General features: G+C 37.2%; 1 protein-coding gene and 1 pseudogene across 2 annotated transcripts in view; both read left to right on the forward strand.

Moving 5' to 3' along the window:
* The window catches only part of LOC139938384 (TNF receptor-associated factor 4-like), a 60,839-nt gene extending 55,345 nt beyond the window's left edge, over window positions 1-5,494 (forward strand). For both annotated transcript variants that reach the window (XM_071933857.1, XM_071933859.1), the window contains exon 7: window positions 1,292-5,494. In XM_071933857.1, coding sequence (XP_071789958.1) covers window positions 1,292-1,909 — 618 coding nt within the window. In that variant the 3' untranslated portion in view covers window positions 1,910-5,494. The remainder of the gene's footprint in view (window positions 1-1,291) is intronic.
* Window positions 5,495-7,290: 1,796 nt separating this feature from the next.
* On the forward strand, window positions 7,291-13,139 carry LOC139938167 (uncharacterized; annotated as a pseudogene).
* The last annotated feature ends 500 nt before the right edge of the window (window positions 13,140-13,639 follow it).

Raw genomic sequence — 13,639 nt, forward strand, 5'->3', positions numbered from 1 at the left:
CTCACTAAAGGACCAGTATTCTCACTTGGTGTATCCCAACATTATTATGCATCAAATAACAAATCTGTGAAAAGTTTGACTCAATTGGTCATCAAAGTTGCAAGAGAGTAATGACAGAAAAACACCCTTGTTGCACAAATTTGTGTGCTTTCATATGCCTAAAAAAAGGCTTCAAGCCTGAAGGGTGAGAAATTTGTGTGAGAAGTTTCCTCTTTCTCAAAACCATGTTACTACAGAGGGAGCCCTTTCTCACAATGTTTTATACTAGCAACAGCTCACCATTGCTTGTTACAAAGTCAGTTTTTATGCTAACAGAAAATGACATGCAGTCAGCAAATGCACACAAACTCTAGGAAATCAGAACATTCATTCCTGGTAACATATTGAATGTCGAAATTGCTGTTATAAAAAAAAAAAAAACACTCAAAACTGCTATGGTTCCTTTTTCAACACCGTAATTTTGTGCAGTATTGAAGTCTTAATGATCCTTTTACTCCATTTTAACATTCATCTGTCGGAGCTGTCATGAAAATGTAGCAACCGCATCAATTTTTGAAACATCATTTTGAGAAATTTTGATGAGTCAACTCTTCTCACAATTTTTGTTGTTGATATCAAACGCAAAAAGGAGTATTTTCGACAAAATTAAGATGTTGAAAGCTTTCCCCATCCAAAGGATTCCCTGATGAGTATTTATTCAATTGAGGTTGTCAAGGTTGTCAGGACATCAAGACCTCAAGACACCCCTCTAAGATGAGGGCATCCATGGACCCCTCTTCACATTCGTCTTGTAGTTTGTCCTTCACTGAATAATGATGCCATGTCTTATACTCACAATGGTTTGATAGATTGGCCTTAGGCCAAATGAAAAAAAGTACCAGTTGATTGTCCCCTCCCTCATCCTTTATTTATGCTGCATCCTTTTTTTTTTTTTTAAGGCATATTTTTGTGCATTGCTCATCAAAACTTACTAATCCTTTAAGAACTTTTAACTACATAAAGTAAGTAGTGACTTTAAACTGAAGAATTGGTGGCCAGTTTGAATTGGAAAGCTTGACGACCACCTTTAAAAAACAAAAAGGCCATCATCCTCCTCTTTTTGGAAAAACCTGGACGTCCAACTGGTATTATTTTTACCTGTCCTTAGATCATGTCCAAATGGAATGATTGAGAGATCATTTTTGTACTTGTATTGCCTGGGGGACTCAGTGCAGAGTAGACGCGTTAATGTGCCCTAAATATGCTTGTTGATTGATTTTTGTTTGATTGATTTTTTTAAATGGATTTTCAGGGCCCTAGGTACACCATGGAGAGACATCTGAACGACACATCCAAAGAGCATCTCAATTTAATGTGTCACGTTGTACGCCGCCAGCAGAAACAACTGCTCGACCTCCGCACCCAGCTTGACAATGTGTCGCTGAACACCGACGGCACCCTGCTGTGGAAGGTCAGCGACTACGCCGCAAGGTTCAGCAAGTCCAAGACGGAGGACGAGTACGAGCTCCGGAGCCCGCCGTTCGCAACGAGCCGTTACGGCTACAAGCTTCAGGTGTCTGCTTTCCCCAATGGCAACGGTTCCGGTGAGGGTACCCATCTGTCAATCTACATTCGAACAATCGGCGGCGAGAATGACTCTCTCTTAAAATGGCCCTTCACCTACCCGATCACCTTCACTCTCATCGACCAGACGGAAGACCAATCTAAGACGGCACACGTCAAGGAGTGCTTCACCCCTGACCCAACGTGGAAGAACTTCCAGAAGCCAAGCAAAGATGTGTATACTCTAGGGTACGGATACCCAACGTTTGTCTCGCATAACTTCCTGAAGACCAAGAATTACATCAAGAACGATACTCTTTATATCAAAGTTGAGGTGGACTGCTCCAAGATCAATACCATAATTTGAAAAGTTAATATTTGTTGGACTGATGACTAACTCCAGATGTCGATGGAGAAGGTGTTTTGACTGCATATTGAGTTGCAAGCCTGGAATTACACTTAGAGGCCATGACCTCCGTTGCCCCTGGTTTTGGCCTTGGTGCTCTCAAAGGTTTCCCATTGGCTCTAAGATTTTCCAATGGAAGTGCCCTTTGTAAAATGAAACTGGCCGTGCCCTTTTGAAGATGAAATTCTGGGCCTGGAGTTGCCAATGGACTTCCATCCAACATACCTCACAGCTGTTTTGTTATTGGAGCTGGACCTGTCTTACCTAATGATATATTAACTCGTTAATAATCACTCACAGATTTTTGACGTTTATTTTGTATTGTTTCCAACTTATTGGTAGGAACTGAGATCAATATGTGGCACTGAGATTTGGTTTTGCTTAAGGAAAATGCATTTCAAGGGTACAAATTAAATATTGGCTTTTGTAGAGATATACCTGCTCTATCATTTTGTGGGTGCAGTAAACACAGAAATTTGTACTTCCTTTGTGAGTTGAGAATGCAATCATTGTACCCTGACCTCAAAGATAACCATAAACATTACAACTGGTCACAAGAGGGGGCTGTTTAAGTAGTCTTGTAGAAAACCAGAGCCCAATTTCATAGAGCTGTTTAAATACGAAAGGTAGCTAAGCACAGCAAATTATGTATACCAGAATAAGGTTACCAGCCAAACTACCTTTCAACATTTTACCATTTGTGACTGGTATCCTGCTCATATTTGCTAAGCAGGAAATTGTTAAGCAATATGATCTACTTTGAGCCGCTCTATGAAAGTGGGCCCTTGGTTGAGAACAACAGTAATGTAAGCCATGTCTGAATCAATCCAATATGGCTACGGCTATGGCTGTAATGACCGTGTTTGAAACAAAGTTTTTATCAGGGTTCCTGCAATAGCCACTGTTAAAGCTTCTTAATTTTTACACGGCGTGAGTCTTAAAATGTGTTACTCAAAGAAAATGATTTGTGCTGTTCTTACTCACTCAGAGTCAACAACAGCAATGCAATTGCAAAGCCTCCTATCTTTCAGATTTTGTCAGATAAGATGTTAATATGTACATAAAAGTTATTTCAGGCAAATCAAGACATATCTTTAGTTAGATTTTGTATCGTAAAACATTTTTGTTTTGTTTTCATAAAATAATCATGAAAAACCACCAAAAGCTGCACTCTTCCGTAATCATTATTAAAAGTGTAAATATTTTTTTTTTCAGCGACTAGATGCAATGATAGATTTTGTTTGAATTTGTCTGTACAGGATCACACAAACTCAGTTTTTCAACACTTAGTAGAAAGAAGAACTTTCAAACTTACAGATTCAGTATTAAACCACCGATCACTTTTTATGCAAGAAATTTAATTAAACAAATGTTGTTCATTCATCACTTGAAACAGGGTTCAATTTCTTGGCTCTGCATACCATGGAATTCTGCGACCTTTACAGCCCTTGGGGTCACATTGTGGCGCTGTGAGAGCAGTATTCTGCGGTAAGCAGTGCCATGAAATTGGGCCCGGACTTAAAGGCAGTGGACACTATTGGTAATTGTCAAAGACTAGCCTTCACAGTTGGTGTATCTCAACATATGCATAAAATAACAAACCTGTGAAAATTTGAGCTCAATCGGTCATCAAACTTGCGAGATAATAATGACAGAAAAAAAACCCTTGTCACACGAAGTTGTGTGCGTTTAGATGGTTGATTTCGAGACCTCAAGTTCTAAATCTGAGGTCTCGAAATCAAATTCGTGGAAAATTACTTCTTTCTCGAAAACTATGGCACTTCAGAGGGAGCCGTTTCTCACAAGGTTTTATACCATTCAACCTTTTCCCATTACTCGTTACCAAGTAAGGTTTTATGCTGATAATTATTTTCAGTAATTACCAATAGTGTCCACTGCCTTAAACAGAAGTGCTCTGATCACAAATGTTGAGTAAATGTCTGTTTTGTTTCGTTAAAAAATTCTGAAGGGATTTGAATTCCATTTTAATGTTGAGTTAACATCGGAATTTCAGCCTTCTATGGAACGCTCATAATTTGTTTGTAATAAAACTGTAAATGTGTATATTTGTATTTTCTAATTATAGTTAATTTATGTAATGACTTCCAATATAATAGCATAATATCTGAGAAACGTAACTTCCAAGTAACATAGAGTTAATCTTTCACTTGGTTATCATATCTAAACAAATTAGTTTTTTGTCTGCGAAAATTATTTTGCCTGCAAAATTGACACTGGGTACCAATCGTCCTGAGTGGACTGTCCTTGTTGTCTTCAAGAATTGCATTTGAACTCATGTTTCCACATCATTCAAAGAACAGAGGTCAAAGGGCAGGTCACCCTCCCATAGAGGTCAAACGCTGGTCTTCCAGTTCTACTTTTAAGACAAAATGTTCACAAAATAGTATGAACAAAGTCAAGATTTCTGGACAAGAAATTGTTAAGTGAAAACAAATAATCAGGTTTTATGCATCATTTTAAGAGATGGATAATAGGTTAACACCATTATATAAGCACTTTTGAGTAATGTAGACATTCTTTGTCTGTGGTAATCCGATGTTGTTTTGTTCAGTCTTACTCAACAGTGTGTATACAAAATTGTTAAAACTGAAAATGTAGATGTTCACAGATTTACATTGACTTTAGCATAAAGATGGCCATGGTGGAAAGTGTCTTTGAAATTTGTTTGCTTGAAATGCAAGTTTTTTTCATAATGAGTTAAAAAATTAGTTTTGAGCTCGCAAGAACGAAACCCAATGTTGAAAACTGTGAAATAATGTACCTTTTTATAAAACTTTTTTTTCTTGCGACTTCAATGACTGATTGAGCTTTAAACTGTCACAGGCTTATTCTTTCATGTACAGTGTATTGGGTCACATTACAGACACTGGACACTATCGGTATTTGTCAAAGACCAGTGCTGTATCTCCACATATGCATAAAATAACAAACCTGTGAAAATTTGAGCTCATCGGTCGTCAAAGTTGCGAGATATTAATGAAAGAAAAACTCCCCTGTCACACGAAGTTGTGTGCTTTCATATGCTTGATTTTGAGACCTCAAGTTATAAATCTGAGGTCTCAAAATCAAATCCGAAGAAAAAAACTTCTTTCACAAAAACTACATAACTTCAGAGGGAGCCGTTTCTCACAATGTTTTATACTATCAACAGCTCCCCATTACTCGTTACCAAGTAAGGTTTTATGCTAATCATTATTTTGAGTAATTACCAATAGTGTCCACTGCCTTTAAATGTGGATATTATTGATGTAACCAAATTACCAAATGTTGGCCATGTGCTTAAATTCAACTTAATTTTACTTCTAGGCTTCTTTGGCAGATGAAATGAGAGTTGTAAGTCTAAATTTGTTTTAGGTGCTAGGCTGTTTAACCTCCCAGCCTCAGATTGGGTACAATATTAAATTAAAGGAATTAAGGGTAGATGGCTGCACCTTTAATAAGGATCTATTTTACAGAGTCAGAGTTATTTCAGACCATGTATAGGTATCATTTTTTTGTAATAAATACTGACAATATGAAATGAAAGTATTTGAGTGAATGTTTAATTTATTTTCGATATAACCTATAGGTTTATTATGGTCAAAGTGGTTATAAAGGTTGACTTTTATAAGGCTGGCAAAATAAAACAAAATTATTTTGCTAAATTTTAAAAAGATACAAAATGCTGAAAACAATGTTATTTTCATTAGAATTTTCCTAATAATACACAATAAATAAGTTTTACCCCAACTGAATTGAACAAACAATGCTAGGCTTACAATCCTTGTGAGTTTTGTAGTTTGACTTCTTAGGAAATTTTCTATCCTCATCGCCAAATTCCCCATTATCGGGAGAAATAAAGACATCTCTACACTCTTTGAATTGCACTGCATAGGATAGTAACTCGTCGAAAGAAATAATATATCGAAAGAAGCCACACAATCGCCTTTTATTCACAGGGAAACCTCCCAAAATGATTGCAACTCATGCACTATTCTTTCAGCCCGGGGTATGGAGAAATGGCACGCTTTTAAAAGTTCTCAAATCTCAATTACTTTTCCGAGCCAAATTTCGGCAAATATCGTCTGCGCGGGAAAAGACATGTCCCATTTTTTGATGGGGGTGTTCATGAAGGGATGGCAAATCTAAGCGCTATTTCTTTCTCGCCCAACATTACAAGAGTCATCAAAACGTTCGAAATTCTTGCTCACAATACTTAGTGCAACTGAAAAGCCGAAATTTATTTAACAAGTTGTTGGTATTTTAATTTGTCATTGCCCCTTCTCGTCCATAAAATGATGGACTACCTTTTGTCTCAACACGATCGTATCGCCATGTTATGCAAAACCAATCACGTGCAGCCCGGGCGTGTCCGAAACGGCGACTAATCGGCTACAGCTACTGCTAGATCGCGCGCGTCTGCCTATTCTTCAACACTGGCAAACGCGCTGATCTAGCCGTAGCTGTAGCCAAAGTCGCCGTTTCGGACATGCACGGTCCTAGCTTAGTCATCTGACTTCATGATACGAGACTCGTGGATAAAGACAGGGGACCAGTCTAGAGCAGTCCGCACATGTGAAGAAAGCACCCACATAAACGCCCACTTGGAAGTCAAAATTGTCTGACCTCGAAGACAGCTTTTTTGCTCTCCAGTTCTTCCACATTTTACAGCCAATTCAATCGTCAAAATCACGGCAAAATGTGCAAGGTGAGTTCAGTTATACTTATAGCATCCCTTAAAGGAGTTTTAAGGGTTTTTATGAGATTTCAAATCAGCTAAAATGAAGCAAACTAAAGCCTAACTGACCGACGTGGCGGCAGACTTGAAAGCCACGTGTGCTGAAGTTGAGTCTAGTTTTAAAAGACCAAAAAGGAAAGTTCAAATGATTATTTGATAGGCCCTAAGTCTTATTTGATAGGCCCTGAACATTGTATTGAAACAAGAATTTTCTGCTTATCTATTTGTTAAAAACAATAGTGACAAAACTGTATGAATGAAAAAGTAAGCGGATAGCTTTCCTTAATTCCTTAGGCCTATGGTGCCACCACTTTACACTCATTTTTACAAAAAGGTATATCCCTTCCGGATATCTCATTGAGGTAAAAGTTTCTGTATGGTGCCACCACTTTTTCATTCGATGTGAGATAATAGAGCATCTAATTTACCTGGATGAAAAAAAATCTGTGAAATCTTGTGGCGCCATACGGAAAGTTATCCAAACAGAATGTTAACATCTTGATTGAAGATACTTGTTTAGTTTTTATAAAACAACTTTAGACAATATAGGATTTGAGGCATTGCATGGTGAGGTATCAATATATATTTGGTTTGTGGTAACACCATGTGTATATACGTGCCAGGTAGAGCTTGTTTTTTAGAGAGCTGTCTTGCTGAATATAATGTCGCGGAGTTAGCCAACCTATTGACTTGCAAAAAAATCACAAGAACAGCACCAATCACAAGAACCATCTCTGCCCTCACAGGTACCCATTTACCCCTGGGTGGAGAGAAGCAACTATAGTTAAGTGTCTTGCTCAGGGATACAAGTGTCACGACCGGGATTCGAACCCACACTCTGCTGAACAGAAGCACCAGAGCTTGAGACTGGTGCTCTTATCCGCTCAGCCGCGATACCTTGCAAAGAAAAGCTTTGTGGCTGGCCTGAACCTCCGCTTTTTAAAATCTGCTTTTGCGATTCACCTCTTGGATAAATTTTGGACTTAATTTTTAATTTGTTTATCTATATATTTATTTATTTTAGAGTCTGTGACCAGATGGCTGTTGGAGATCTATGGATATGTGGTTTGTGGACGTACATTGGAGGTCACCAAAGGACCAAGGTAAAAACAACTGTGCAGTATATCTGACCTCCACTTTGTTAGTGCGCTTGTGCGATTGACCTTTTCAATTTTGGACTTAAATTTTCTGAAGGGGAGTAAATTCAGTTACTCTTGCTCAAAAATTGAAAAAAATAAAAAATAGATTTGAATATTTTTATAAATTAGGAAGAAAATGATAGAGAATGTACTTGTTTTTTTTGTTTTTTTTTTACTGTAATCTCTCAAGCAACTATCGCAAGAACTATAAGTAAGATTTCAGCTCGCTTGAGGCACCAAGTACTTTTTTTTCTCAAAAGTTTGCCGCTCAATGGAAAACAAATTTTACGCGTTTTCACATGATGAATTAAAAAATCGCAATAAAATTTAATACTCTCAAAATATAATTTCTCATGAATTGTGATGGTTCTGAAAATAACCGGCGATAAATACATCAATTTTTGACCTATTGAAAATAATTATTAAAAATTACAAAAATAGAATTGAAATTGCGCAATAGTGGAGGTTGGATAACGCAAGTTGAACTTTCAAGATCAAGATCAAGACAAGGTGAAGACTGCGAAGTGTAAGAGAAGATCTAACCCGTTCTCTTGCAGAGTCCCACCCCTTGTACTACCCCTTCCCCTCCAAGATGCTCGGCAAACTTGTTGATGTTGTCCTTACTTGTAGAGCTTTCAAGGTGGATTAAGAGTTTTCTTGGCATTTCTTGAGTTGCATATTGGTCGAAGCCAATGATGCTTTTTAATTAGGAGACTGGTCTTACTGGAAATTTCTGCAAGGGTTGAAACTTCAAGTCATCAGTTGTCATGTTTGTTTATAATTGTAACATCAAAATGTTTACAAACTAGTAGAATCAAATCCAACAAAAAAGTTCATTCATAGTAACTTACGAAAAAAAATCTGTAAATAAAAGTAATTATGATTTTTTACATTTTGTGTTTAATTTTAACTCTTTTTTTTTTTGGGGGGGGGGGCAAATAAAACAAAAATAAAATGTTAAAAAACATTACAAATTTCCCCCTCGCTGCTGCACTCTGTACTGTAGGCACAAAACCCACTGCTAGAAGTGTTTAAGGAGTAATCATGCAAGTAAAATATTTCAGTCCAATTTAATACTCATTTGATGATTAATGTTTGATTTAGGAGTGTTCAATAGATAATTTGGACGAGCTAAATTACTATTTACAGATTCCTAATACCAGCATTACACATCAATTATGAATGAAATAATTGATGTCTCAGAATCCATCACTGCAATAACATATCTCTCTGTAAATTTGTATATACTCAGCCTTGAGTACCTTGTTAGGTAGATACGTGCACTATATAAGACCTTGATATTATTATTATTATTATTATTATTATTATTATTATTATTATTATTATTATTATTATTATTATTATTATTATTATTATGTCGTTCAAAAAAGGGGGGGGATTTTAGTAACAACTCAAGTTTTCTAAACCTGTCAACTGAAACGCAATAAAAAGCTAGCGCTGCGGAGTAAAAATAATGCGCTAAAAAAAAAACAAGAAGAAGATGAGTGAGAAGAAAGAAGAGGAAATCTTTCAAGAAGAGGAAATCTTTCAAGGGGAATAGAGACGCCAGTGATGCCTATAGGTTAGTATGAATGGTGAGATAGCAAAGGCCTAGTATATTGATAGCTTTGGCCTAGATAAAGACTAACTAAACTAACTAGACAGGTTGACTGGCAATAGGTAATGTATACAGGTGCCGCTGGTGTAGTGACTTCAGCTTCTGATGATCGACAAAGAGCTGTTCCTGATGGTGACTGGATGCAAGTGTGGTCAGCTGTTTCTACCAAAGTTCAAAAGTGAAGAATCAGGTTAAAAGTATAAGGTTGAGTGAGACAGAGAACTAACATTTTCTAAGTCTTGCCCAAGGCTCTTTACGCATGCACCGGCCCACTCTGTGTTGGACGACAAACTGCATAGATGCATGTACTGGCACGGTACTGAGTATACACAGTACTTGATAATGTGGGGTCGAAGCATGGTTTTTCAGGGTTCTTGAACCTCCTAGTGTCAGGTTCAAAAACCTTGAAAAACCATACTTCAACCCCATGGTATCAAGTACAGTATATCAAATACCCAGTAACATGCCAGTACATGTATCATGCAGTTCAACGTCAAACGCTATACATGGAGAGTGGGCGCGCCGGTGCTTGCGTAAAGTGCCTTGGACAAGGCTAACATTTCTTCCACAGCCTCTAACCTGGCCTTCACAGGCTGCGATCTTTTGTTTTTGTTTTTTGAAATGCAGTAATCAAGATACAACATTGAAACTCCCTTTGACGATGTCTTTGATTCATGACCTGAGGTCAGATGGGGTCAATGAGGTCGCGTGCTTGCAGGTTAAGTACCAAGTGATGTATAAGGTAAAGTATGTTGGTAAGGTTAAAAGAGTAATAATTTTTCCTCCCAGGTATGCTTGCAACTTTCCCCTCTACACGCTTGACATTATTGGTCATTACATGTACTCAGAATAATTGTTAGCATAAACAATTATTGGTAACAAGCAATAGAGAGCTAATGATAGTATAAAACATTGTGAGAAACGGCTCCCTCTGAAATGACGTAGTTTTTTAGAAAGAAGTAATTTCTCACTAAAATATTTGAATTAAATTGAGACTTCAGCTGAGGTATCAAATTCAAGCATCTGAAAGTACACAACTTTTTGCGCAAGGTAGTTTTTTCTTCCATTATTCTCTCAGCTTTGACGACCAGTTGAGTTCAAATTTTTGAATATTGATGTGACCCCGAAAACTCTAACCTTTCTTTAAATGTTTTTTTTTTCTTAGAAAAAACACCACATGATTTCTTCTTGAAGATGATAAGTAATTGGTGTGCTGCAAACTTCACTGAGCTGACTGTGATACCTGACCAAGAAGAACTGGAGTCATGCAAAAGAGTTGGTAAAGTATCAGGTTAGGCCTTGTCCAAAATGGTGACTTTGGCTACAGCTACTGGTAGATCAGCTCGTCTGCCAGTGTTTTAGCCATAGCCATTTCGGACACGGCCTTAAGTTACACGTCACTGATGAAGAAACTACTTAAAAGGACAACAACTCAATCAAGAAAGTTTTGCATTCATCACTGCAATAGTCTATCGTTCTGAAAGTTTGTATACACCACTCAGCGCCTTGAGTAAGTTGTTTGGTAGACACATGTTCGTGCACTATATAAGAATTTGATATTATTATTATAATTGATAACTTTGATAGCAAAAACGATACATGCATACCAATAAATTTGGTCAGTTTGTTTCTTTTTAAGAGCGCTCTTATGTAGTTGAGAAAGTTGTAACTAGCAGCAACAAAAAACGAGTATCCTCTCATCATAAGAGATTTTATAACACCCAGCATGAGTGACCAGCCAACCCCTCGGTAATACTTCAGAACTGCTTAAATAAAATTGTCCAATCCCAAAAAATTTAACTTTTTCATAGAACAATACAAGTCGGCTCTCCTTCCAAGATTTGTAAATTGCAAAATTAAAATATATTTATCTGTACCTTTGTAATGTTCTCATTTTCAGGTTTTCTTGTGGAGAGGTGAAAACATCAAGAACAGGACCTGTTTGGTGCATTGCTTGAGGATTCAAGAAAAAGGTAACTACAACTGTACCTGTAGTTTGGATGAGTATTGGTTAAATACAACTGGACCTATTTCAGTGAGCAATTTGAGGGTAACAGACTGCTTGTTATTTTTGAAAAAATAAAATCTAAAATTTGTCTTTGAAGAAAAGAGTTCATCAAAAAAAAATTGACAACGAAGATACTGTTTCAGAATGAGCACAAGGTTTCACCACAAACCATTTATTTGAAAGACTGACAATTTAAATGTTCTATGAATACAATAGAAGTCAGCTCTCCCAATTCATCACAAAGATATGTAATTGCAAAAATTAAGGGGAAAAAATATATACCTCCTTCAATAATTTTTCATTTCAGCTTTCTCTTGTGGAGAGGTGGATACAACCAGGCCTGTTTGGATGAGCTTGGAGGATGCAGATAGTGGCAACTACAACTGGACCTGCAACCAGGTACAGGGAATTGTGAATCCAACCGAACCTACTTGTATTTCAGTGAGCAAATGGAGGATACATTTGCATAACTTCAATAACAGACTGCTTTTTATGTTTGAAAAATGGAAGTCAACAATATTCCTTTGAAGAAAAGGTTCATCCGACAAATTTGGCAAAGAAGATAATGTTTCAGAATTAGCACCTTTATGGTTTCAAATCGTTGATTTGAAATAATACAAACCAAGAATAACAAAATTCAGAAAAGTTGAAATGATCTATGAATCAATAGATGTCGGCTCTTCTTGCAATTTATCATAAAGATATGTAAATGAGACAAATTTGTCTGTAGCTCCTTAATTTTCTCACTTAAAGGCTTTAAATCGTCGGTTTGAAAGACTACAATCCAAGAAGAATACATTCTGAACAAATTGGAATCTTTCATGAAAACACAGAAGTCAGCTCTTCATGTAATCCCTCAAAGATATTTAAATTTAAGGAGATAAATTTGTCTGTACTTTCTAAATTTTCTCCTCAGTTCAGCTGCCTCGTGTGGAGTGGTGAATACAAGGGATCTGTTTGGATGAGCCGTTCTTTCTCTACGGTTGGAGGGGACAGAGAGTGGTGAATGCAACCGGACCTGGGTGAGCATTGTTGGGAGAGAGTTGCAAGTGTTAACAACAGTTTGAACAAAATTTGTTCTTAGAACGAATTGAAGAAAATTTGCCAAAGAAGATAAAGATTCACAATGTGCACTAATTCTAAAGGTTTTAAATGATCGCCTTAAAAGAATACATTCATTCGCATCCTTTAATTTGCAATGAACACACCATACAACCAACTGGTGCACCACTTCAACCAACTGGTGGACCACTTCGTTAAATAAGGATGTCACATGCCAGAAGCAGATTAAAAAAAAACCACCAGAAACTTTAATACAACCTGGAACTGGAATATTCATGTTGTGTGTGCATGTGAGTTAAAAAGCTGATTGGAGCTGGATGAGATTTTGTCTTGCACTTCTAAGAACAACTGCTCTGTGTACCAAAATAGTTACTCTTTGAATTTTTCTTCTTCTTTTTCTACCACAGACTGGAAAGATGAAAATGGAGATGACATACACCAAATGTTGAGGCTGAACAACGTTTTTTGGACTGTGTGCCACCATTTCAAGGAGTGTATCAAGTTTAGTCAGATGACTTTCGGCTACAAGCTGAACCATTCAAGTGGTCAACATGAAATTCCAAGTACAGTTTTATTTGTATGATCGGTGATCGTCAGAGTAGCTAGGAATATAACTCCAAAGAAGACACAGCTTTTATAAACAGTAACAAACAGATAATCAATTCCGGCTGTCAAATCAGCCTGCACTAAACTAATGAAATTCTGAATTTAAGAAGCAATGACTTTTAACAAGATTGCCATCAGTTACTGTTTTGTGAGTTCTACGAGACTTTATCGATCTGTGTGATTTCTACTCTTCATCTGTGCGAGTTCTACTCTTAATCTGTGCGAGTTCTACTCTTCATCTGTGCGAGTTCTACTCTTCATCCGTGCGAGTTCTAGTCTTCATCCGTGCGAGTTCTACTCTTCATCCGTGCGAGTTCTACTCTTCATCTGTGCAAGTTCTACTCTTTATCTGTGCGAGTTCTACTCTTAATCTGTGCGAGTTCTACTTTTCATCTGTGCGAGTTCTACTCTTAATCTGTGCGAGTTCTACTCTTCATCTGTGCGAGTTGTACTCTTCATCTGTGCGAGTTCGACTCTTCATCTGTGCGAGTTCTACTCTTGATCTGTGCGAGTTCTACTC

Source organism: Asterias amurensis, chromosome 6 (assembly GCF_032118995.1).
Source record: "Asterias amurensis chromosome 6, ASM3211899v1".
In the NCBI taxonomy this organism is placed as follows: domain Eukaryota; kingdom Metazoa; phylum Echinodermata; class Asteroidea; order Forcipulatida; family Asteriidae; genus Asterias; species Asterias amurensis.